The sequence below is a fragment of the Bos mutus genome, chromosome 8 (genome assembly GCF_027580195.1).
Source record: "Bos mutus isolate GX-2022 chromosome 8, NWIPB_WYAK_1.1, whole genome shotgun sequence".
Classification (NCBI taxonomy): domain Eukaryota; kingdom Metazoa; phylum Chordata; class Mammalia; order Artiodactyla; family Bovidae; genus Bos; species Bos mutus.
In genome coordinates this window covers 11,780,360-11,806,786 of record NC_091624.1, presented here as the reverse complement: position 1 = coordinate 11,806,786, position 26,427 = coordinate 11,780,360, and the positions used below count along the sequence as shown (strand labels likewise).

The 26,427-nt window shown below is 37.5% G+C and overlaps 1 protein-coding gene, 1 long non-coding RNA gene and 1 other non-coding gene across 5 annotated transcripts in view; 1 reads left to right on the top strand and 2 right to left on the bottom strand.

Annotated features, from left to right (window-relative positions):
- SHOC1 (shortage in chiasmata 1) overlaps positions 1-230 on the bottom strand; it is an 84,032-nt gene extending 83,802 nt beyond the window's left edge. The window contains exon 1 of the mRNA XM_070376077.1: positions 186-230. Within this exon, the coding sequence (XP_070232178.1) occupies positions 186-230 (45 nt within the window). The remainder of the gene's footprint in view (positions 1-185) is intronic.
- Positions 1-25,762, top strand: part of LOC138988861 (uncharacterized) — a 62,067-nt gene extending 36,305 nt beyond the window's left edge. For 2 of the 3 annotated variants that reach the window (XR_011465030.1, XR_011465032.1), the window contains exons 4-5: positions 21,607-21,792; positions 25,413-25,762. This is a non-coding gene — a long non-coding RNA (uncharacterized lncRNA). Of the gene's footprint in view, positions 1-21,606; positions 21,793-24,047; positions 25,211-25,412 lie in introns of those variants that run through there. The other variant, XR_011465031.1, reaches the window with a different exon arrangement.
- TRNAC-ACA (transfer RNA cysteine (anticodon ACA)) lies at positions 9,658-9,729 on the bottom strand. The gene has a single exon. It is a non-coding gene; the product is annotated as a tRNA-Cys (tRNA).
- Positions 25,763-26,427: the final 665 nt, after the last annotated feature.

Sequence of the window (26,427 nt, the reverse complement as noted above, 5' to 3'; positions counted from 1 at the left end):
ATTTCCTCCCCAAATAGTTTTTTTAAGGTATATTAAAACTGGAAAGTAGTTTTTAGTGCATTTCAAAGTAAGACTAAGGATTACTCTAAGGGCTACTAAAAAGTGATCATAATATATAGTGCATGTAGATAACACTTTCATATCATAATTCTTAGTAATCAGGTCATGATCTAATAACACTCTACCTCATTCAAATAATCTATTGCACAATATTTGAATGCTGGAAACATATCTTCTTTCTTTGGAAGCAGTAGAAATTTCACATCTGGAAATATAAAAATTAAAAATAAATATTTGGTAGAATAGCAAAGCTAGGAGCAGAAAACCATTCTTAGTCACAAAACATTGGCTCATTCATTTTTTAAAAAGGCTTTGAATGATAAAAATTTAACTATGAAAATAACATTACTATGATTTAAATCTAATATGAAAATAATATATACATTGGTATAAAATTATTCATATATTTTTCATATTATTTTATCCATACAATCCTAGTTGGTGGATTGAAATATATTTAATATCATCATTTTGTTGCAAAAGAGGCTGAGGTTCACAAGACTAATAGAGTGGTTTTCTCATGATAATCATATTTCTTAAGTGAACCAAGGGCAAAACTGTGCTGAAGCAGTGGAGCAGAATTTGGAAAATTCCACTCTCTAAGAAAATATAAAGTGAAATCATTCAGTTGTGTCCAGCTCTTTGTGACCCCATGGACTGTAGCCTACCAGGCTCTCATCTCATCCATGGGATTTTCCAGGCAAGAATACTGGAGTGGGTTGCCATTTCCTTTTTCAGGGGATCTTCCCGACCCAGGGATCGACCCCAGGTCTCCCGCATTGTAGGCAGATGCTTTACCATCTGAACCACCAGGGAAGTCCCAAGAAAATAAAAAGCCTTAAGTTAAGTTCCCTTTTAGTTAGTTCATATGGAATAAAGCAATTATAGTATATTATTTTTAGGTCATTGGGTCATTATTAGTAAATCAAAAAATTCACCTAATGAAGTAAAATTTTTTTCTTTTCTTTTCCAGTATGGTTTATCCCAGGATATTGAATATAGTGCTCTGTTCTATATAGTAAGACCTTGTTGTTTATCCATCATATACATAATAGTTTAGGATGGATAAACTATTTAATAGCTTAGAATGGATAAACCAGTTAATAGTTAAACTATTAAACTATCTAATAGTTTGGGATGGATACACCAGTCAATTCTAAAAAAAGGAAATCAGTCTTGAATATTCATTGGAAGGACTGATGCTGAAGCTCCAATACTTTGGCCACCTGATGTGAAAAACTGACTCATTTGAAAAGACCCTGATACTGGGAAAGATTGAAGGCAGGAGGAGAAGGGGATGACAGAGGATGAGATGGTTGGATAGCATCACTGACTCGATGGACATGAGTTTGAGCAAGCTCTGGGAGTTGGTAATGGACAGAGAAACCTGGCATGCTACAGTCCATGGGGCCACAAAGAGTTGGACACAACCGAGCGACTGAACTGAATTGATACATAATAGTAATAGTAATAGTACATCCATTAGTCCTAGATAGTCCCAATAAGTAAACTTTTGAAAGCTGAATAAGTCCAAGAAGTTTCAAGAATCAGAAGAATTAGAGCTCAGAAAGTTTACTCTAAGACATAGTCCAGTTTATCAGAAAGTTCTTAGCATTTTGATCAATCATTTAAAATATTGTAGGGAATTCAGATATAAACTAGTTTTCATACACTAGTATTTTGTCAATAAGCTTTCAGTGAATGAAACATATATTTTAATTCAAATGGTCTTGCCTTGGTTTCATTATCATTCTGTTTGATATCTTTTTATGAATATAAAATTATTAATTTAATAAATTATATAATTATAATTATATTATCAATATAATAAATTATCATTATCAATTTGTCTGAGGTTTACCTATTTCCAAATGGTAAAAGTGCTCACCAGGACTCATCTATATTAATTGGTTATAAACTATTCCTATTTTCAGTTATTATCAAGTGAACATCCTTAACTACTTAACTACTGGGTTAAAAACCTAAGAGCAGACTTCTTAATAGAGAGTAAAATCATTTCATTTCAGTAATGAGTCAGAAGACATTTTGGATATTACAGTAAGTGCTCCAATGAAAACAAACCCCATAAGCTATCTGAATATTTTAAATATTGTTAGACCTGATATCAACAAATGTGAGGAATACAGAGTGTCAGGGCCCTCTCTCGCACTTAGCTAAACAATGCCAACATAGCATCTTCTAACTGGTGATTACTTCTCTGGAAATATTTCCAACCATTGTACTTTTGTACCTGTTCCATACACTGTATCACGGATAGCTGAAGCAAATATGGATTCTAGAATTTATACTTCCTGATACTGCACTTTCAGAAAAAATTATCTGATTATGCCTGATACCAGAAAAAGTTAAGAATCACAATTCTACCTAATTTATCCATTCAAGTTATTGTCGGCATTTTTCTTAAATGTTCCTTTCTTATGAAGCCTATATTCCATCAACTTCAAATTCATCACTCCTATCAACTACCTTAAATAATAATTACTTTTGTATTGAAGCTAACCATTTAAGTCCATGCTAGACACATAGTAATTAAAAAAACCTTTGCCAATTACATTTATAAAATTTCTTTCATCTATCAACTGTGTTTTACTGCATTACAGATATCTGTATCCATCTCATAGTGGTGGGTGGATAGGGAGAGAGAAACTGGCTTACTTCTAAAATCCAAGACAAGGGGGAAAACAAGCAAATCATGGTTAGAGAGAAAGTATTTTAAAAACTCAGAGTTTGAATTGCAGTAATTACTGAAGTAGTTTTCCTTACCTGTTTCTAAAAATTTTATCTCTCCTGTCCTTCCTCCTGTCAAGAGGCCAAAATGAAAATGCTTCCTCCTGTCACTGGGCCAAAATGAAAATACATGCAAATCATTAGGTCAGGGTCTTACGCACAATGTTAGAGAAGTTAGGTTTTTCAACATTTTTTCCACCCAGCTTTACTGAGCAGAATTGACAAGTAACAACTATATATTTATAGTGCACAAATATACAGTGGAATATTATTCTCAAGACTACTTAAGATCACACACTGCTGAGTAATCTCCCACAGCCTCAGGCATCGGGAGACTTCTCCCCTTACTTCCTTGCACAAAGACCACACTTTCACCATGTCAAATGGTAGAGGAGGTAAGGTTCACGTATATTCTCAAGTTGTTTAATTTACTCAGCCTAATTAGGGCTAGAAATCCTCTTGGCCTTTCTGTTCCATTCTCATCCTCTGTTCTCGCCCAGTCAGGTTCAGTGGACTCTTGTTCTGGGGTCTTATACCCACAGGGCCACGTGAGCCGGACCTCACAGATCTGTTTTCCAGAGAGCTGCCATACACTAGCCCCATCCAGCTCTTGTCTTCCCCTCAGCTCAAGAATACCTTGCGTAACGCCTCTCTCCAGCTTCTCAGGAAATTGCCTACTACCGGTCTTCGCAAGAGAAAATTCCCGCCCACTGGACACGTGACCTCTGACCTTGGACTCAGTGCTTCTATTGGCTAGCCAAGCCAGGCCACGCCCTACTTCGTCCTGTCATCCTGTCCCTCGGGCAGCGGGGCCTTCTGCAGTCCTGGCCTCACAAGGTGAGGGCCGAAGCAGGGACATGGTTAACGCAGAGGTCCTCACGGGTGAGCAGACTTTCTCCACACACGCTGAACGGTGACAGTGAAGATGGTGGCGGGAACCCCGATGGAGCCTGTGTGAAAAGTTGCAACGACCAAAGTCTGTGATTCTTTGGTGTGGCTGCTCCTGAGGTGGCAGGGCCCGATGAGGACGACGGCAGAAGCGTCCCAGAGGGCAGACTGAGAGGATTTAGCAACCACATTCAGGGAAAGAGGAAAGCAAATGGGAGGAGGCAAACATGACTTTAAACATGCCTGACTAGGTGTTGGTCGTGCCTCAATGGACGAAGAACATTCGGGGAAGGGCAGGAAGATGATGAGTTATAATTGGGAAACGCAAAGTGTATGCCTTGATTCCCGGGTGGCTCAGTGGTAAAGAATCCTCCTCCGATGCAGGAGACACCACGGATTCGATCCCTGGGTCTGCAAGATCCCCTGGAGGAGAGCATGGCAACCCACTCCAGCATTCTTGCCTGGAGAACCCCATGGACAGAGAAGCCTGGCGGGCTACAGTTGCACAGAGCCTGACACAACTGAAGCGACTGAGCAATGCATAGTTATACCTTGATTAGCAGCCACCTTTTCACCAACAGACTCTTTTAGAAGTTTCTAGACCCACCCCAGAGGAAGAAGACTTGTCACTTTCTCTCTGTTTCTTAACTTCTGAGTTCCTTCCTGTGACATAGCTTGGCATTAGATTCCTTCCCAGAAGATTGCAAGCACTTACATTTATTTATTTTCCTAACACATGGGTTCTTTTAAAGTTATTATTGAAATACTAATGAAAGGTGAGTGATTAAGCCACATTAAGTTGCCTTCATTCTATTTTGTACAGGTTGGTGCAGTTTGCTACAGTGTTATGTTTTAATCTTTAACAAGAATCAGGTTGAAGATGTTCATCTGGCATTGAGATACATTAATTATTTGCATTCTTGGCTATATACCTTTTATTAGAACCAATTTTAATTTGAGTAATTTTGCAAAAATTACAAAAGTAACACATAATTATACTCAGTGTAGCCAGTAAAACTATCCAAAGCTTGATACAGAAAAAGTAGTCTTTATTACCACCCCCAACTCCCAGGTAGATGATGTTAACATCTGGGGTGTATCTTTTCACACTTTCCTGCATGTTCATACCAATTTATACAGACATGCATACACAAAATAGGTTGGCCAATTATATAAAAATGGGTAACTTATTTTCCTTCTTAAGCAATACATCTTGAACAACCTTCCAGATCAAGATAAACAGATTCAACTCATTTTTAAATAGTCACGTATTTCATAGGAAGGCTGTACCATAATTTATCCAAACATTCTACTACTAATGGATTTTAACAGATTGTTTTCAGTTTTTTACCTTGAAAATAATGCTGCAGTAAGAATTCTTGGACATATGATATTGAATATTATTACTGCTATTTCTATGGTATAGATTTGTATTATTTTTCTGACTCACATAATGACAGCATTTCAAACTTAATAGATGTTGCCAATTTACTTTACAAAAATTTGTGGCATTTTGTTAGCAGTGCCTGAGAGAAACCATTTTCCTAAATATGCAACAGAAATGAATATATTGCTCTTTAAATATATTTGCTGGACTTCCCTCATAGCTCAGTTGGTAAAGAATTAACCTGCAATGCAGGAGACCCCCGATCAATTCCTGGGTGGGGAAGATCCACTGGAGAAGGGATAGGCTACCCATTCTAGTATTCTTGGTCTTCCCTTGTGACTCAGTTGGTAAAGAATTAACCTGCAATGCATGAGACCCCCGTTCAATTCCTGGGTGGGGAAGATCCACTGGAGAAGGGATAGGCTACCCACTCTAGTATTCTTGGGCTTCCCTTGTGGCTCAGCTGGTAAACAATCTCCGGCAATGCAGGAGACCTGGGTTTGATCCCTGGGTTGGGAAGATCCCCTGGAGAAGGGAAATGCTACCCACTCCATTATTCTGGCCTGGAGAATTCCATGGACTGTATAGTCCATGGGGTCACAAAGAGTTGGACACAACTGAGTGACTTTCCCTTTCAAATATATTTGCTGATCTGATGCATGAAAAATACTATCTTGTTTAATTTGCATTTCTCTGATTGCTGCTGAGATTAAGTACTTTTTAGAAGTTTATGAAACCTTTTGGATTTCTTCTTCCAGGAACTAATTGCCTAAGTATTATGTGTGTGTATGTGATCTGGCAACTTTAAAAGTTCATTTTCATTGGAGTATAGTTGTTGTACAGTGTTGTGTTAGTTTCTGCTGTACAGCAAAGTGAATCAACTGTTCAGTTCAGTCGCTCAGTCGTGTCCCACTCCTTGCAACCCGTGAACTGCAGCACACCAGGCCTCCCTGTGCATCACCAACTCCCAGAGTCCACCCAAACCCATGTCCATTGAGTCGGTGATGCCATCCAACCATCTCATCCTCTGTTGTCCCCTTCTCCTCCTGCCCTCAGTCTTTCCCAGCATCAGGGTCTTTTCCAATGAGTCAGCTCTTCACATCAGGTGGCCAAAGTATTGGAGTTTCAGCTTCAACAACAACTATAGGTGTATACATATATATATCTCCCCCCTTTTTTGGATTTCCTTCCCATTTAGATCATCACAAAGCATTGAGTAGAGTTCCTTGTGTCATGCAGTAGGTTCAAGACATTTTTCTATTGAGTAGGTTGTCTTTTATAAGATCTAAAATATAGGTATATTAGTTAATATCAAATCTAGCTAAGTAAAAAACAGAAAATTCCAAAATAATATAAAACTTACTTCTCTTTCATGTAAATGAAATATAGAAGCAAAAGTTTCAAAACTGATATGGCAGCTGTTCCCACAAAGTCTTCAGGGACTTACCTTCCAGCTCATTACACTGAACTTCCTAGGTTGTGACCCTTGTTTTCCTGGTCTCAGGTGACAAAATCTGCCTTCTCAGGCAGCAAGATTGAGGAAGGAATGAAAAAGAGGAGAGACGAAGGGCACAATGTTTCCTTATATAATCTGTAATTCAAATCATGAAATATTATGTTTATGTAGAAAAGTCCATAAGACAATGTATAGTTTAAAAATTATTTTAAAGAAACAGCCATGCAAACTCCACTCAGAAACAGAGCATTACAAGAATTTCAGGAGCTCTCTGTTTTCTTTTCTAATCACAATTCTCCCTACAGGAAACATCCTCCTAGATCTAGAGATTACTATAATCCTGACTTTATGATAATCATTGCCTTGCTTTTCTTTAGAGTTTCACCCAAGTACATACTTCTAAATGATCCAGTTTTGCCTATTTTTCAAATCTTACTGTTTGTGTTAGCTTGGTTCTTGCTTCTTCTATTCAGTGGGTGTTGTTGTATGTATATATATTAATTCAATTTCATTGTTGAATTACTGCCATCATATAAATATACCTCACTTGTTTATCCATTCTACTATTGATGGACCTTTGGATTGTTAGTTTTGGGAAATTACAAATAATGCTGCTATCAACATCCTTGTATGTTTATCTTAGTACATATATACCTTTCTCTAGGATATAAATTTAGGAGTGAATTTCTTGATTATTGAGAAATGTGTATATCTTCATTTTTATTAAATAATGCCAAACTGCTTTTCAAAATGATTGTACCAATTTATGTTCCCACCAGCAGCATTTGAAAGTTCCTGTTGCCCTGTATTCTCACTGACCCTTATCAATTTCATTCTGTTTGAGAATCTGGTACATATCTAGCTGTCTCTTCAGGAAGATTTCCATAAGCTGCCGTGTGACATCTCTGTTTACACCTCATTGACCATGCCCTAGTCACGTGGTAAGTCCTATCTGTAATAAAGGTTAGAAAATTCAGGTTTTACTCTGGACTGTCATCTGCACAGTCACAACTTGGAGATTTTTTTTATTAAAATAAGGAGAGAACAAATTTGGGGACATACATAGTAGTCTCTGCCACATTAATAATTATTTAAAAATAGCTAACTTTTATTGAGTACTCACTGTGTGACAAACACTATTATAAACAACTTGCCACTCTTTATAAACTAGATACCATATTACAAACTCCAATTTACAGATAAGAAAACTGGGACACTGAGAACTTAAGTATCTAATTAATTTATTAATGAGTAGTGTTAAGCTAAAAAGTATGAGACAGAATTGCAAACCCAGGTAGTCTGGTTCAGAATCCAGACTTTTAGCTAGGCCATACATTCTTTAGAAGGAATATTTGTTCTTGGTCTGCTATATGTTTTGCAAGGATTCTCTCCCTGCTTATCTTTGGGAAATTTATAGAAGTTTTCTTTTATATCTACATTGGATTTTACCACATCTGAATCATCTATATTTTATCTCAGTTGTTAATGTTTCTGCATCATTTCTAAAATTATGCATATAAGAGAATCTTAGGAAAATTAGTTTTCCCTCTAAGTTTTAATTCACCATTATTTGCACCACTACTATTTTGAATTTAGGTGGAAATAAATGCTTAGACACACTTGAATATAAACTAAGTTGATAAGCTATAAAGGAAGGCAGGGGAACTCCCCTTCTATCTAGATTAATTCCACACTTCTGTGGAAATCTCCTATGATGATGTTAAGCTTCATTGTTGCAGTCATGCTGTGCTGTTGAGGCCATAGCAATAATGTTTAATGTTTTTCAGAACATACTTTATATGCCAGGCCCAGTATGGAAGCACTGAAAAGGCAAAAAATAAGGAAAAAATCTTTAATAAGCTCACAAATCCTTGTCTGAAGTTATTTTTCATCTCTTCGGATAATTCTGTACACTGTTGCCAGGATGATGTTTCTAAAACAACTTACTGAGAATATAATTCTGTTATATACTCTTTCATCTTTCTTTTATTTTTTTTAAATTTTATTTTATTTTTTAACTTTACAATATTGTATTGGTTTTGCCATATATCAAAATGAATTCGCCACAGGTGTTCCTGTGTTCCCCATCCTGAACCCTCCTACCTCCTCCCTCCCCACACCATCCCTCTGGGTCGTCCCAGTGCACCAGCCCCAAGCATCCAGTATCGCGCATCGAACTTGGACTGGCAACTCGTTTCTTACATGATATTCTACATGTTTCAATGTCACTCTCCCAAATCTTCCCACCCTCTCCCTCTTCCACAGAGTCCATAAGACTGTTCTATACATCAGTGTCTCTTTTGCTATCTCGTACACCAGGTTATTGTTACCATCTTTCTAAATTCCATATATATGTGTTAGTATACTGTATTTATGTTTTTCCTTCTGGCTTACTTCACTCTGTATAATAGGCTCCAGTTTCATCCACCTCATTAGAACTGATTCAAATGTATTCTTTTTAATGGCTGAGTAATACTCCATTGTATATATGTACCACAGCTTTCTTATCCATTCATCTGCTGATGGACATCTAGGTTGCTTCCATGTCCTGGCTATTATAAACAGTGCTGCGATGAACATTGGGGTACATGTGTCTCTTTCCCTTCTGGTTTCCTCAGTGTGTATGCCCAGCAGTGGGATTGCTGGATCATAAGGCAGTTCTATTTCCAGTTTTTTAAGGAATCTCCACACTGTTCTCCATAGTGGCTGTACTAGTTTGCATTCCCCACCAACAGTGTAAGAGAGTTCTCTTTTCTCCACACCCTCTCCAGCATTTATTGCTTGTAGACTTTTGGATTGCAGCCATTCTGACTGGCGTGAAATGGTAAAATCTGAAATCCTTAACATGGAACAGCTATTCACTCAACCCCATTTACATTGGAACCTCGAACCACTTGCCATTCTCTGAACATCCCCCACATCCTCCCGCTCCCAAGTCATTGTTCCTGCTGTTTTATTTTGTTTTCTAATCACAGATTGAAGCAAAGCAAAGTGAAGTCGCTCAGTTGTATCCGACTCTTTGTGACCCCATGGACTGTAGCCTACCATGCTCCTCCATCCATGGGATTTTCCAGGCAAGAGTACTGGAGTGGGTTGCCATTTCCTTCTCTAGAGGATCTTCCCTACCCAGGGATTGAACCTGGGTCTTCCGCATTGTAGGCAGACGCTTTACCTTCTGAGCCACCAGGGAAGTCTGTTTTATCTTGTTTTCTAATCACACATTGAACCCTGTTTATTCTATAAGGTTCAGTTTAGATGTTTCCACCTCCCATTGATAATATTGGAATTGCTATGACTAAAGTCACTGAGTCATGTCTGTCTCTTTTGTGACCCCATGGACTGTAGCCTGCCAGGTTCCTCTGTCCATGGAATCTCCCAGGCAAGAATACTAGAGTGGGTTGCCATTTTTTTCTCCAGGGTATTTTCCCAACCCAGGGATCGAACCTGCGTCTCCTGAACTGGCAGGAGGATTCTTTACCACTGAGCCAAAAGGGAAGCACAATCTTGGAACTGGTTGTTACCTTTTCCACACTTAGAGTTGTCGTCAACATCCCGCTTTAGGAAATTTTCATGCTTTGCATTAAATTTGTTTTGTGTCTGCTTCCCCAACAGACCACAGGCTTCTTGAGATGATAGACCATGGACCTTGTCTTAATTATATACTTTGTAACTAGTACAGTGCTCCATCTGGAGTAAGGTCTGAAATGAATATTTAATTCAGTTAAAATCTGGCACTAGGTTATTTTGAAATAATAGCTATCAAGATTTTGTTTGTTATTCCTTTTTAGGTTTTCTATGTTTTTGTAAGAGCACTAATGTGTATGAAATATTACAGCTACACACACACCAGCCAAAGTGAGCATGGTATGACTATGGCAGATAATCATCTTGAAACAGAATTGCAGATTAGTCTGAAACTGATCATGGAGAAAATCTGGATATACGGAATGAAATAACATTGCATAAATGTGTTGCATAAGTAGCTTATTGTCTTGCATTTGCAAATTTATGGGTGTAGCCTCACATACTATCTTTTGATCAGCAAGGAACTACTTCACATAAATAGATTGAGTCCAAACATTTTAGCACAACATATGTCATCTAATTAAACTAGTAATAGTGCTAGAAGAGAGCTGCGGTAGTATCGGCATGTAAAGAGATTTTCACAAGTATGGAAGAGAAATCTAACCTTTCATATTCATGTAGTTTACTCTGTTTTCACATAAAGAAGCCAAATGTTATTGTAGCTTATATTTGCAACATTTGTCTCTGGAGACACTCTTAGTATTTTTCTGTTCCACATATCCAACTTCTGAACGTTTTTCTAAGTATGAGCTCTCTCATATCACACATGCTCCCTGGCTCTTTCACACACTGAAAATTCACAAAAGCTGTGTTTCTGGCCAAGGTGAAAACTTTATCCATGCTTATACTTGACTCCATACCCTCCAAAGGAGACACAGGCGGGTGTAAACAGTTATGCTGTTGTCCTTTTCCTTGGGGAAAATGAGAAAGCTAACTCTATACTTTAACATAAGCCTGGGTAACGTTTACCCTAACACCTTTCATATTGTTACCAAACCAAACTTGGATCCTTACTTACTTGCCTTAGTGCAGTAAAGCCTATCTACGGACACCAGGTTGTGGTGAAGAAAAGTGCAGCATTTATTGCAGGGTGGCCAAGCAAGTTGTTCAGGACAGCTAGTGCTCAAAAAAGCCAGAACTCCTCCCGCCTCCCCCTGCCCCCAGGGGTTTCAGCAAGGCATTTAAAAAGGCAAGGTGAGGAAGGGACATCCCAAGGTATGTGATCAGCTTGTGCACAGTTCTCTGATTGGTTGATGGTAACAGGGTGATGTCACATGGGTTAACATTATTGATTCTTAGGCACCAGTAGGTTGGGGGCTACATGCTTATGATCATCAAGTAATTAATTTCTTCCATTTGGGGGTGATTTTAGCATCTATACAACAGCTCAGGAAATGTGCATCAGCTACTGTTATCTAAGTACTTCAGAGAGGATATGGGGGAGAAATCTGCCTGGGAAAGCCTCGTAAGGTTCTACTTGGTTACAGTATCTTATGGTCCAGTGAGTTTAAAATTTGCCCAAAATTACACAGGTAGGTCCAGAACACAAGTCTTCTGACTTCCACCCAGTGAGGTGTAATTGTTCAGTCACAGATTTGTCCATCATCTATTTTGAAGCACATATTATGTAGAGGAACCATGCTAGTTGGAGAGAGCAAATGATGCTACTCTATCAACGTGGCAGGGAAAATAAGACATTCACATCGATAATTAGTTATTCCCTGAGAAAATTAATGTCCTGAGAGGTATGGGAATATAAAAAGGAGATAATGCTGTATTAGTTTAACAAATAAAAATTGATTAGATAACTCATTTAGATATTTCGCCAGATTAACCACAATTGTGGAAATCTAGCTGTTTGAACCACAAAAGCCATCACAGTATTACTATGTACCTAATGAAAAATGAACCAACTTATAAAATAAATAACTTCCTAAGGGCTAAATTTGCAAATTCAAGCTATAATTAGTTACAAGAAATGTCACAGATATCTATGGTAGTGTCATCCTTATAAAAGGTGGGAAAACCATTGCTTCTCTTATTCTCTCCAAAAGAAGTCTTAAAGTGGTCACGTATGGATGTGAGAGTTGGACTATAAAGCAGGCTGAGTGCTGAAGAATTGATGCTTTTGAACTGTGGTGTTGGAGAAGACTCTTGAGAGTCCCTTGGACTGCAAGGAGATCCAAGCAGTCTATCCTAAAGGAAATCAGTCCTGAATATTCATTGGAAGGACTGATGCTAAAGCTGTAAGTCCAATACTTTGGCCACCTCATGCAAAGAACTGACTCATTGGAAAAGACCCTGTTACTGGGAAAAATTGAAGGCGGGTGGAGAAGGAGACGACAGAGGATGAGATGGTTGTATGGCATCACCAACTCGATGGACATGAATTTGAGCAACCTCTGAGAATTGGTGATGGACAGGGAAGCCTTTTGTGCTGCAGTCTATGGGGTTGCAAAGAGTTGGACACGACTTAGTGAACTGAACTGAACTGAATGTTGTTTGGGGTATCCTTGATTGTGTTTATACTGTATATTTTAAAAATAGAGAAGATAGGGCATTTAACTAAATTTGATAAAAAGGATATTACATTAATAGTTACATTTCCACATGTAGGAAAAATAATTTTATGGAAAACTGAGGGTAAGCTTTTCCCATAAGTCAAAAGATTTTATAAACAGCAATTCTCACCATTTCATATTTTATTTTCCTTATTTTTCTATTTATTTGAATATCTAATATTCATAGATATTCCCACCATCCAGAACTAGCAAATAATAAATTTTTGTATCAGTTATTTCAATGAGGTTTTCTTTTGTTTTTTAGTAACAAGAGATGTAGTTAAAGTCTACTTTTTTAACCTATCTCTATCCTATTCCTCAACTTCACTTTCACACCACTTCATATTTTAACTTTAGACCCAGTCTTGTGCTTTAGGATATAAATTAACTTAACAAATAAATTTTTTAACACCTACTTTGTGCTCAGTATGTACAAAGTTAATGGGCATTTAATAAACTTGTATTACCTTTTATAGGAATAACAAAAAGAAAAATAGCTGGAAGCAAAAACAACTAACACTATTTGACCAGCTTCTCCTTTAAATAATTTCCTCTTTTGGCTTCTGTCTCACCTGTTCTGTACTTGGTCTCTCCATGATTTGAGGAAAAAATAAGAAAACTACAAAATAATCTCATTGGTTCCAGTATAAATATATGCTATGCAACTTCATCTAGTCTTTCAATGCCAATTATCAGTTACTATTTCCCATCATTTTCTTTCTATCTATGTATCTCTCTACCTACCTATCTATCTAGAGAGTCAATATGTGCCAGCAATGTTCTAGATGTGAGAAATAGCCTCAAACAAGACACTGTCCATATCTCTAGGCCCCTAATCATATTCCAACAACACCTAGACCAGAGGTATTTTTGTCTCCCAGGGGGCATTTAAGCATGTCTGGAGACATTTGTGGTTGTCCCAACGTGGGGAAAGTGTGCCACAGCCATCTAATAGGTAGGGGCCAAGATGCTGCTAAATATTCTAAAAAGGAAAATTAAGTCCCACACTTCCCTAAAAGAGAATAAATTATCCAGTCCAAAATATCAATAGTGCCCAGATTGAGAAATCTTGATCTAAACTAACTAAACTATTTCTACACTTTTATAGTCATATATATAAAACCTACTGCATTCCTTGCAGATGATGTCACATTCTTCTTGAATTAGAAGCTGTGTTCCTTCACTTTTGTCTTTTTGTCTCAAAATGTCTTTGTAGCCTCATTTGGCATTTTCTTATTCTCTTCTTTCTATGGACAAATATTTCTCTTTTAAGACTATTTTCATTCAATATTTATGCCCTACCTTATTCCCCAAATAATGCTACATACAAAAATGCATTCTGTATCACGGAATAAAGACAGATAAGAAATCAGGCAAAGAATACTATTCCCCTTGGATTCTTTTTCTCATCCCCACTCACCTCCTCCAGAATTTAGTTTGTAGCTTATTTCCTGTCATGTACATCTTCATTCTATCAGCCATACTGTATTTTCATTCTGTGTCCAAAATCTGCCTAATTATATTCTATCCTAAGATATTCTCTGAAACTGATTTCGATCTTCTTTTCAACTTTTCTGTATCCCCTAGGACTCCTAGACTGCAGTAGTTTTCTCCTGACTGTTCTCCTAGCCTCTGATCTAGGCTGCACAGTGCTTTAGAATTTAGATTATGTCTACTATTTCCATCAGAGCCCTTCAGTAGTCAGCCAGTGCTTATACATTATGACTATGCCATATCAATCATCTTTAATTTACAGGATGCTGTGCTTGGAACTTGACTTAAGTTAGTAGTATCTCCATCATACAGATGAAAAACTGAGGCTTAGAAAGATTTGTTTGTTGTTTAGGCACTAAGTCATGTCTGACTGTTTGTGACCCTTTGGATTATACCCCATCAGGCTCCTCTGTCCATGGGATTTTTCAGGCAAGAATACTGGAGTGGATATTGCCATATCCAGGGGATCTTTCTGACCCAGGGATTGAACCCACGTCTCCTGCATTGGCAGGCAGATTCTTTACTGCTGAGGCACCCAGGAAGCCTCTTAGAGAAGTTAGGTGATGTCAGAATTATATAGCTAGGGAACACAGGGCCAGGATTCAAATCCATGGCAGTATTTTGTCAAAATTATACGTTTTACTGAACTTTTCCTTCCCTAAGGAATCACGTCCGAACTCCTTAGTTCAGCCTTCAGGATTCTGTGTGATCTGACTCCACACTTTTTCCAGTCACTGCTGACCTTCGTCTGTCCCATACTCTTGTTAAAGTACTGTTGTCTTCTTCATATTCTCATTGCTTTTCTTTCCTCTATTTGCTTTTACTCATATCCTAGCCTCTGTCTATGTAATCCTTCTCATACAACTATAAAGGCCCAAATACCCACCCACCTTTCAAGTCCAGCTCAAGCTTCCCAGATTAATTACCTAATCTTCTCTGATCCTTTCTTTTTTTCTCCCTGGTAGAGCTTTCCTCACTTTCAGATTTTGCTATTACTAATCATATATATGCTATTTCCCACCTCCCCGCCCCGTCCCCCGCCTTACTCTTACGTCCACTAGAGCAGGGAACTTGTTATGATAGCAATATAGTTTTGTGTAGAATTTCACAGAAACTGTATTATATATGCTAAGAACATCAATAAATGTTTGTTTGTTTGACTCTAATCTGCATAGTAGTTCTCCAAGTTTTGATTTTACTTTACAAAAGATAAGGGAACAGAGGATCGGAGAGATCAAAAGGACAAAACTGTCCTAAGCACTAGCCCAAGAGTTATGTCTCCAGTTAAGTGTTCTTTTTATTACACTACCAATGGCTTCTGAGTTTGGTTCCCCCCATATAGTCTAGCACTGTATGTTGGTCTGAGTAGTTATTAAATATGTGCTGAATGAATGAGTAAGTGTCTATTAAGAACATATTCTTTCAGTCTGAGAATCATGAAAGATTTATTGGCCACCAGGAATAAGAGCACTTCAGGATGTCAATCATCCCCATACATGGTATTTATTGTTCATTTAGGCAGAAGGAAAACAAACCCTCCCATTCTGATAAAATATCTTAGGTAACATTATGTTGAAGTCTGTGTCATCCTCTTAGAAACACCAGTGCCACACACCTTTAACAAACAAATTTTTAAATGTTATTTAAAATCAGCAGGTAGGAAGAAACTGGGAGAATAATTTTTCAGTTTTTGCTTTTCATTTTTATGTAGCCTAATTTATCATTTTCTTTCTGTTTCTGGTTTTAGGGTCATGTTTAGAAAGGTAACCTCCATTCCAAAGATTCAAGTGTGTTTTCTTCTACTGTTTTAATCATGTCATCCTTTACATTTAGAATCTCTGGTAAGTTCCCCTGGAGAAGGAAATGGCAACCCACTACAGTATTCTTGCCTGGGAAATCCCCTGGTGGGCTACAGTCCATGGGTTCGCAAAGAGTCGGACAGGACTGAGCAGTTAAGCACTAATTTAATGTTTTTCTTATATAGTTTAGTGAGTTATTTATTCATCTTCCTTTCTGATTTTAAATTATATACTCCCATATGCCAAGTTCTTATATATGTATAAATATATAGACTTTCTACATTTGCCATTTATTCTATTGATGGTTTACTCTGAGCTGTTTTTATTTATTTATTTATATTGTCTTAATTATTAAAGTTTTAATTTCTGGCTGGCAATCTCATTTACTACTCTTCTTTAAAAGAAATATTCATGGATACTCTAAGGTTTATTCTTAAAAATGAGCATATGAAATATTTTGTCAAGATCCCACATTTTTAAAAAAACTGGGCTTGTGATTGAGATATAATAAAAACTTATAGATTAGTTTGGGGAATTACATATTTTAAAACAGAATCTTCAAAATCAGAAACCCTGATATGGTTTCTCATTTATTCAAGTTTTCTCTTATTTCTCCCAGTATTTTTACGACTCTCCAATTTCTTTTTTTTTTTTTAAATTTTATTTTATTTTTAAACTTTACATAATTGTATTAGTTTTGCCAAATATCAAAATGAATCCGCCACAGGCATACATGTGTTCCCCATCCTGAACCCTCCTCCCTCCTCCCTCCCCACACCATCCCTCTGGGTCGTCCCAGTGCACCAGCCCCAAGCATCCAGTATCGCGCATCGAACTTGGACTGGCAACTCGTTTCTTACATGATATTCTACATGTTTCAATGTCACTCTCCCAAATCTTCCCACCCTCTCCCTCTCCCACAGAGTCCATAAGACTGTTCTATACATCAGTGTCTCTTTTGCTATCTCAGTACACCAGGTTATTGTTACCATCTTTCTAAATTCCATATATATGTGTTAGTATACTGTATTTATGTTTTTCCTTCTGGCTTACTTCACTCTGTATAATAGGCTCCAGTTTCATCCACCTCATTAGAACTGATTCAAATGTATTCTTTTTAATGGCTGAGTAATACTCCATTGTGTATATGTACCACAGCTTTCTTATCCATTCATCTGCTGATGGGCATCTAGGTTGCTTCCATGTCCTGGCTATTATAAACAGTGCTGCGATGAACATTGGGGTACACGTGTCTCTTTCCCTTCTGGTTTCCTCAGTGTGTATGCCCAGCAGTGGGATTGCTGGATCATAAGGCAGTTCTATTTCCAGTTTTTTAAGGAATCTCCACACTGTTCTCCATAGTGGCTGTACTAGTTTGCATTCCCCACCAACAGTGTAAGAGGGTTCCCTTTTCTCCACACCCTCTCCAGCATTTATTATTTGTAGACTTTTGGATCACAGCCATTCTGACTGGTGTGAAATGGTACCTCATAGTGGTTTTGATTTGCATTTCTCTGATAACGAGTGATGTTGAGCATCTTTTCATGTGTTTGTTAGCCATCTGTATGTCTTCTTTGGAGAAATGTCTATTTAGTTCTTTGGCCCATTTTTTGATTGGGTCATTTATTTTTCTGGAGTTGAGCTGTAGGAGTTGCTTGTATATTTTTGAGATTAGTTGTTTGTCAGTTGCTTCATTTGCAATTATTTTCTCCCATTCTGAAGGCTGTCTTTTCACCTTGCTAATAGTTTCCTTTGATGTGCAGAAGCTTTTAAGGTTAATTAGGTCCCATTTGTTTATTTTTGCTTTTATTTCCAATATTCTGGGAGGTGGGTCATAGAGGATCCTGCTGTGATGTATGTCAGAGAGTGTTTTGCCTATGTTCTCCTCTAGGAGTTTTATAGTTTCTGGTCTTACGTTTAGATCTTTAATCCATTTTGAGTTTATTTTGGTGTATGGTGTTAGAAAGTGGTCTAGTTTCATTCTTTTACAAGTGGTTGACCAGATTTCCCAGCACCACTTGTTAAAGAGATTGTCTTTAATCCATTGTATATTCTTGCCTCCTTTGTCAAAGATAAGGTGTCCATATGTGCATGGATTTATCTCTGGGCTTTCTATTTTGTTCCATTGATCTATATTTCTGTCTTTGTGCCAGTACCATACTGTCTTGATAACTGTGGCTTTGTAGTAGAGCCTGAAGTCAGGTAGGTTGATTCCTCCAGTTCCATTCTTCTTTCTCAAGATCGCTTTGGCTATTCGAGGTTTTTTGTATTTCCATACAAATTGTGAAATTATTTGTTCTAGCTCTGTGAAGAATACTGTTGGTAGCTTGATAGGGATTATGTTGAATCTATAAATTGCTTTGGGTAGTATACTCATTTTCACTATATTGATTCTTCCAATCCATGAACATGGTATATTTCTCCATCTATTAGTGTCCTCTTTGATTTCTTTCACCAGTGTTTTATAGTTTTCTATATATAGGTCTTTAGTTTCTTTAGGTAGATATATTCCTAAGTATTTTATTCTTTCCGTTGCAATGGTGAATGGAATTGTTTCCTTAATTTCTCTCTCTGTTTTCTCATTATTAGTGTATAGGAATGCAAGGGATTTCTGTGTGTTGATTTTATATCCTGCAACTTTACTATAGCCAGACTCATCAAGAAACAAAGGGAGAAAAATCAAATCAACAAAATTAGAAACGAAAATGGAGAGATCACAACAGACAACACAGAAATACAAAGGATCATAAGAGACTACTATCAACAATTATATGCCAATAAAATGGACAACGTGGAAGAAATGGACAAATTCTTAGAAAAGTACAACTTTCCAAAACTCGACCAGGAAGAAATAGAAAATCTTAACAGACCCATCACAAGCAAGGAAATTGAAACTGTAATCAAAAATCTTCCAGCAAACAAAAGCCCCGGTCAGACGGCTTCACAGCTGAATTCTACCAAAATTTAGAGAAGAGCTGACACCTATCCTGCTCAAACTCTTCCAAAAATTGCAGAGGAAGGGAAATTCCAAACTCATTCTATGAGGCCACCATCACCCTAATACCAAAACCTGATAAAGATGCCACAAAAAAAGAAAACTACAGGCCAATATCACTGATGAACATAGATGCAAAAATCCTTAACAAAATTCTAGCAATCAGAATCCAACAACACATTAAAAAGATCATACACCATGATCAAGTGGGCTTTATCCCAGGGATGCAAGGATTCTTCAATATCCACAAATCAATCAATGTAATACACCACATTAACAAATTGAAAAATAAAAACCATATGATTATCTCACTAGATGCAGAGAAAGCCTTTGACAAAATTCAACATCCATTTATGATAAAAACTCTCCAGAAAGCAGGAATAGAAGGAACATACCTCAACATAATAAAAGCTATATATGACAAACCCACAGCAAACATTATCCTCAATGGTGAAAAATTGGAAGCATTTCCTCTAAAGTCAGGAACAAGACAAGGGTGCCCACTTTCACCATTACTATTAAACATAGTTTTGGAAGTTTTGGCCACAGCAATCAGAGCAGAAAAAGAAATAAAAGGAATCCAAATTGGAAAAGAAGAAGTAAAACTCTCACTATTTGCAGATGACATGATCCTCTACATAGAAAACCCTAAAGATTCCACCAGAAAATTACTAGAAATAATCAATGACTCTCCAATTTCTGTGTATTTGTATGCACGCACCCTTTAGTAAAGCATAGTGCTCTAGAGTACGGATGCAGGAGTCAGATGGCCTGGGTACCAAACTTAGCTGTCCCATTAACTAATCACGTAACCTATTCACCTTTGCCCCATTTTTCCCTCCTGTAATATGGAGACAATAATAATAGTGCCTCCTAGAGTTATTATGAAGATGAAATGGGTTAATATATTAAAAGTGCTTAAAACAGTACATAGCACACAGTAAGTACCATCTAAGCACTGCCTAGTATTTTATGTGTTTATATACTGTATGCATTTCATGTTACATACTAAATTAGTGCTTTATACATTGTTATCACAAATGAGATCTTTTTTCCCTATTATCTTCCTTTGGTTTCTACTTTATTAGTTTTGATTATAGAGAACAATCTCAATAAAACACTACACTGAAATTTTAGCCTCCAGAGGGCCCTGCTTTCCTGTAAATTACTGTCATTTTTCTTCCTTCCTCTTCCTCTCTCCCTTTTTCTTTCTCTCTCTCTTTTTAAACTTTAAGTTGTATATCATAATGATTTGACTTACATACATCAAGAAACTATTATCGCAATAACTTTAGTGAATATCCATCATCTCATATAAACATAAAATTAAATAGAAAAAGATATTTTTCCTTATGATGAGCACTCTTAGGATTTACTCCTTAACAATGTTCGTATATAACACACACCAGTGTTAATATATTTATCATGTTGTATGTTATATCCCTAGAATTTAATCATCTTACATACAAAAGATGGTGTCTTTTGATCGCCTTCATCCATTTCTCTTTCCACCTGCCCCCTGCTGCTCACTGGTAAACACAAATTTGTTCTCTTTTTGTATGTGATTGTTTGTTTGTTCATTTTTGAAGTGTAATTGACCTACAATACTGTGTTAGTTCCTCTTAATCTGTCTGGTCCTAGACGTTTGTTGGGGGTTTTTGATTACTGATTCAGTTTCATTACTGGTAATTGGTCAGTTCATATTTCTATTTTTTTCTGGCTTAGTCCTGGGAGATTATACATTCCAAGGAATTTATCCATTTGTTCTGGCCCGCATGAGGCCAGGTTTTGGGGCTAGTGCTGTCGCTCTCTTGGGTGATGCTAGGTTAAGGATCTCCAGTTGCAGGGCCCTATGGCCCTGGGGCTAGTGCCTGTGCGCTGGTATGTGGGGCTGTGTCCTGGGTCCTTTGGTGGATGGGACTAGGTACTGGGGAGACTGTGAGTTCAGGAAGTCTTAAGCCAGCCAGCCTCCCAGTAGGTGGGGCTGTGTTAGTTGCATGGCCTAAGTTGTCCCATACATACTGACAGGCTGGTAGGCTGAGCCAGGTGTCAGCCCTAAGAAGCCAGATAAAGGATTCTAAAATGGTGCTTGCCAGCACCAGTGCCTTTGTGGTAGAACAAGCTCCCTAAAATGGCTGTTGCAAGAGTCTATATCCCCATGGTGACCTCCAGTTGCTTCACCATGGTCAGCACATGGGTCTAATCCAGGCTTCTTTCAGATTACTCCTCTGCCCTGGATCCCAGAGCTTATGAGATTTTGTGTGTGTCCTTTAAGAGTGGAGACTCTATTTTCCACAGCCCTCTGGCTCTCCCAAAAGAAAGCCCAACTGGCCTGCAAAACCAGATGTTCTGGGGGCTTGCCTTCCTGGTATAGAACCCGCAGCCTGGGGAGTTCAATGTGGGGCTTGGACCCCTGTCCCTTTGGGAGAACCTCTGCCATTGTTATTACCTTCCTGTCTGTGGATATAGATCTTGACTCTGTCTCCACCCCTCCCACCCATCTCATTATGGTTTCTTCTTTATATCTTTAGTTGTAGATCTTTTCTGCTAGCTTTCTGATCTTTCTCGTCAATAATTGCTCTGTGGTGGTGGTTTACTCACTAAGTTGTGTCTGACTCTTGTGACCCCTGTAGCCCTCCAGGCTCCTCAGTCCATGGAATTTTCCTGGCAAGAATACTGGAGTGGGTTGCCATTTCCTTCTCCAGGGGATCTTCCTGACCCAGGGATTGAACCTACATCTCCTGGATTGCAGGCAGATTCTTCACCACTGAGCCACCAGGGAAACTGCAGTTGTAACTTTCACATGCCACTGAGAGGAGGTAAGCTCAGGGTGCACCATATTGGCCACTCATCTCTCCCAGAGTTTCTTTTTTAAGAATTTTTGTGTCATTTAGAGCTAAGTGATGAAACAGAAAATGTATGTCTAATGCTTCTGAAAGATCAAGTAAAATAGATTAAAAATCAATAGCTGGTCCATTACATGCATGCTCGTGCTCAGTCGTGTCCAACTCTTTGTGACCCTTTGGACTGTAGTCCACCAAAGTCCTCTGTCCATGGGATTCTCCAGGCAAGAATCCTGGAGTGAGTTGCTATTTCCTCCTCCATGGGATCTTCCCCACTCAGGGATCGAACAAATTCTTTACCACTGAGCCATCAGGGAAGTCTCAGTCCGTTAAAAACTAACAAATCAAACAGTCATCTTGCAAAACTGATGAAAGAGAAAATAGCAGAAAATGCAAACAAACAAAAAAAACTCCTGGAATTAACATAAAAATGTGAACATCCTAAAACTTTAAAATTGTGAGACTACTCAAGGTTTACTCTGTCCATAAAGAGAAATTTTTGACAAAATAAGGTATTATCTAAGAAAAGTATATCATGAAAATACATGAAGAGGCAGAAATTGAACTCATTAATAACTGAAGAAATGAGAAACACTACCAAAGTTCTACCTCTGAAAAAGGCATCAGGTCACAATCCTTTTAAACCTGGATTCTATGAAAACTTTTAAGACAGTGTTTTTTACAGAAAATTGAAAAAGGTGGAAAACTTGATAACTCATTCTATGAGGCTAATGTAACTAAGAAACCAAATTAGTGAGGAATAGCAGAAGAAAGGAAAAAACTATAGTCCAATATTACTAATGAAATAAATGTAAAAATTCTGAATAAAATACTGGCAAACTTAATTAGGGCTTCCCTGGTGGCTTAGAAGGTAAAGTGTCTGCCTGCAATGTGGGAGCCCTGGGTTCAATCCCTGTGTTGGGAAGATTCCCTGGAGAAGGAAATGGCAACCCACTCCAGTACTCTTGCCTGGTAAATCTCATGGACAGAGGAGCATGGTAGGCTAGTCTGTGGTGTCACAAAGAGTTGGACATGACTGAGCAACTTCACTTTACTTTTCACCAAACTTAATATAACAGCATTTTAAAAGTTGAATGTACCATAACCAAACAGATTTTATTCAAGGAAAGCCAATCTGTAGTTGACAATAGAATAAATGGTAAATAAATAAAGGATGAAAAACTCCATTTATAAAATACCTACAGTGGTTCAATCCCTATGTTAAACCCTTTGCTGCATTTTTATTTAAGTCTTATGTTACCTTTTGAGACATGTCTTAATGTAAAGTGCATTAACATGAGTCATTTATGAATTATAGATAAATAAGTATATCTTTAAATATATTAAAGCATTTCCAACTACCCCAATTTGCTACTTTGCTCAATCATCTCTGCCTAGAACATTTTCTTCTCCATCCAGGAAATTCCTACTCTTTTTTAAAGACTCAACTCATGTCCCTTCTTGGTCTCCTTTTCTGACTGCTGCCTACCTGAAGCTAAGAAGCTGCTTCTCACATATACTTTTACAACACCCTGTATTCACCTCTATTACAACACTTATCACAGCTGTTTTGTAATTACTAACTTGTTTGTCTTTCTCACCGAACTATGAGCTCTTGAAATAGAGTCAATTTATTTGTTTTCTGAAAGACTTGCACATTAAAAATCTGGCAGAATCAACTGAGAAATAAACACAGAATCACTGGAAATTAAAATGTTAGCTAATTAAGATTAAAGCTGTATTGGAGGACATGATTTTGATGTGTGTGTAAACTGGACTTCCCAAATACTTCACCTGATAATTAAACTTCCTTTTCCTATTACCTGCAAAGCTGGGCAACTTCAGGCCTCTCTGGAAGATATAAGCTTCTTACCAGAGAACAAAGTGGTGTTAACCTTCTCTGTAGAGCCCAGGAGATGCTGAGCCATGCATGTCCCATTTCCCAAGTGTTTTAAATTCAGGCACTCTTCTCATGGGTAAGTGAGGGGTGAAGAGAAAGCCAGGAGTGTTATTCTGAAGTTCTACATGGAAACATCAAGCCAGGAAAATAGATGATACCTCCTAGTAATGGCTACCTAACTTAATATTTTCCCTTAGTACTTAGCTGTCTACAGTTTTGAGAGAAATTTCAATTGCAGCAACTATGTTTCGCTTAAGTGCTGTAACTTAATTAGCAGGCTTCTGTTTTTAATTTATGATTTTATTTTCTTGCTTCTTCAAATTTCTGTTAGAAAGGTCGTGCTCAGTCACTTCAGTCATGTCCAACTCTTTGCAACCCTATGGTCTGTGGCCCCAGGCTCCTCTGTCCATGGGATTCTCCAGGCAAGAATACCAGAGAACGTTGCCAGGCCCTCCTCTAGAGGATCTTCCTGACCCAGGGATCGAACCCACATCTCCTGCGTTTCCCATATAGCAAGCAGATTTTTTGCCATTGAGCTACTGGGGAGGTGGAGTAAAATAAATAAAAATACATAAAATTTCCTCACACATTTATTTGCATTCTATTCTCTGTATTTTTTCCTAGTTAAAGTACTGAAGAGGCACTCTTAACAAAGTGAACTGTTTCTTGTGTAGCCTCATGAGATTGAATAATAAGGAACTGTCATCTCCATGTATCCTGGATCTATTCAACCTAATGTTGAATATTTAAAAATGTCTTTTTTTTATAATAGGCATTCTGATATGTTTTGTTAACACTGGTAGAGAGGGAGAGGGCTGGCAAAAGCCAGAGAGTAGGGACACTCTTGGAATATGCATTCATTCACTTACCATTTACTTCAGTAGCTTTTTTCTGTGCTACTGATTCAACTGGTAGATAAATTCTGCATATCTAATATACAGCATAGTGATTACAGTCAAAACTGTATTACATACTTTAAAGTTACTAAAAGACTAGATTCTAAATGTTCTTAACGAAAAATGAAGTAGTTATTATGTGAATGATGTTGTAATATATAAAGTACCAAATCGACATATTGTACACCATAAACTTAGACAATGTTATACGTCAATTGCATCTCAATAAAAATAAAATGAAGATATATATCATTATTTGTTTTTATCTGTTGGTGGACATTTAAGTTATTTCTAGTTTTTGGCTATTCTGAATAAAGCTGCTATTCTTGTTTGTGTGCTAGTCTTTGTATGGCTGTGTTTACATTTCTTCTGGGTAATAATCTAGGAGTGAAATCTTGATGTTATGGTTTGTGTATGTATAAATTTTCTGTTGTTGAGAAACAGTTGACATATAATATTGTATTAGTTTCAAATATATAGCATAGTGATTCAATATTTGTGTTTATTGCAAACTAATCACCTAAGTAAGTCTAGTTAACATCCATTGCCACACATAGTTACAAATTTTTTTCATTATAAGAACTTTTAAGATTTATTCTCTTAGCACATTTCAAATATACAATATTTCAAATATATTTTATATATATAATGCTTGTATTGCTTGCTTATCCAAGAACATTGTATTGCTAATACAATATTATATGTACAATGTACACATGCTGTATATTATATCCCCAGGACTTATTTATCTTATTTTTTGTAACTGTTGACCAACATAACCCATTTTGCCCACCCTCTAGCTCCTGCCTCTGCTGCTGCTGCTGCTGCTGAGTCGCTTCAGTCGTGTCCGACTCTGTGCGACCCCATAGACGGCAGCCCACCAGGCTCCCCTGTCCCTGGGATTCTCCAGGCAAGAACACTGGGGTGGGTTGCCTGTTCCTCTGGTTTTATAAGTTCAGTTTCTGTTTGTTTTGTTTTTTAGATTCTACATGTGAGATTGCATGGCATTTGTCTTTCTCTAACTTATTTCACTTAGCATAATGCCCTCAAGGTCCATACATGGTGTTGTTGATGGCAAGATTTCCTTATATAATGCCTGAATAAATATTCCATTGCATGTATGTACCACATTTCTTTATCCACTCATCCATCAATAAACACTTTGGTTGGTTCCATGTCTTGGTTATTATCAATAATGCTAAAATGAACATGGGTGCATATATCTTTTTGAATTAGTGTTTTGTTTCATTTGGATAAATAAGAGTGGATGATATGGTAGTTTTATTTTTTGAGAAGCCTCCATTCTGTATTGTGTAGTGACTGCACAAATTTACAACCCCACCAACAGGGCATGAAGGATTCCTTTTTCTCCACACACTCACCACCATTTGTTATTTGTTGCCTTTTTGATAATAGTCATTCTAATAAGTGTGAGGTGATATCTCATTGTGGTTTTGATTTGATTTCCTTGTTGATTAGTGATGTTTAGCATCTTTTCATGTGCCTATTGGCCATCTGTATGTCTTCTTTGGAAAAATGTCTATTCAGATATTTGTCCACTTTTTAACTGGCTTGCTTGTTTGTTTCAATGTTGAGTTGTACAAATTCTTTGCATGTTTTGATATTAACCTCTTTTGGATATACACTTGCAAACATCTCCCTTCAAATGTGTGGACTTTTTGCTTTGTTGATAGTTTCCTTCACCACACAAAAGCTTTTTAGTTTGATGTAGTGCCATTTATTTGATTTTGCCTCTGTTTTCCATGCCTGATGAAACATATCCAAAAAAATATTACCAAGACCACTGTCAAAGAG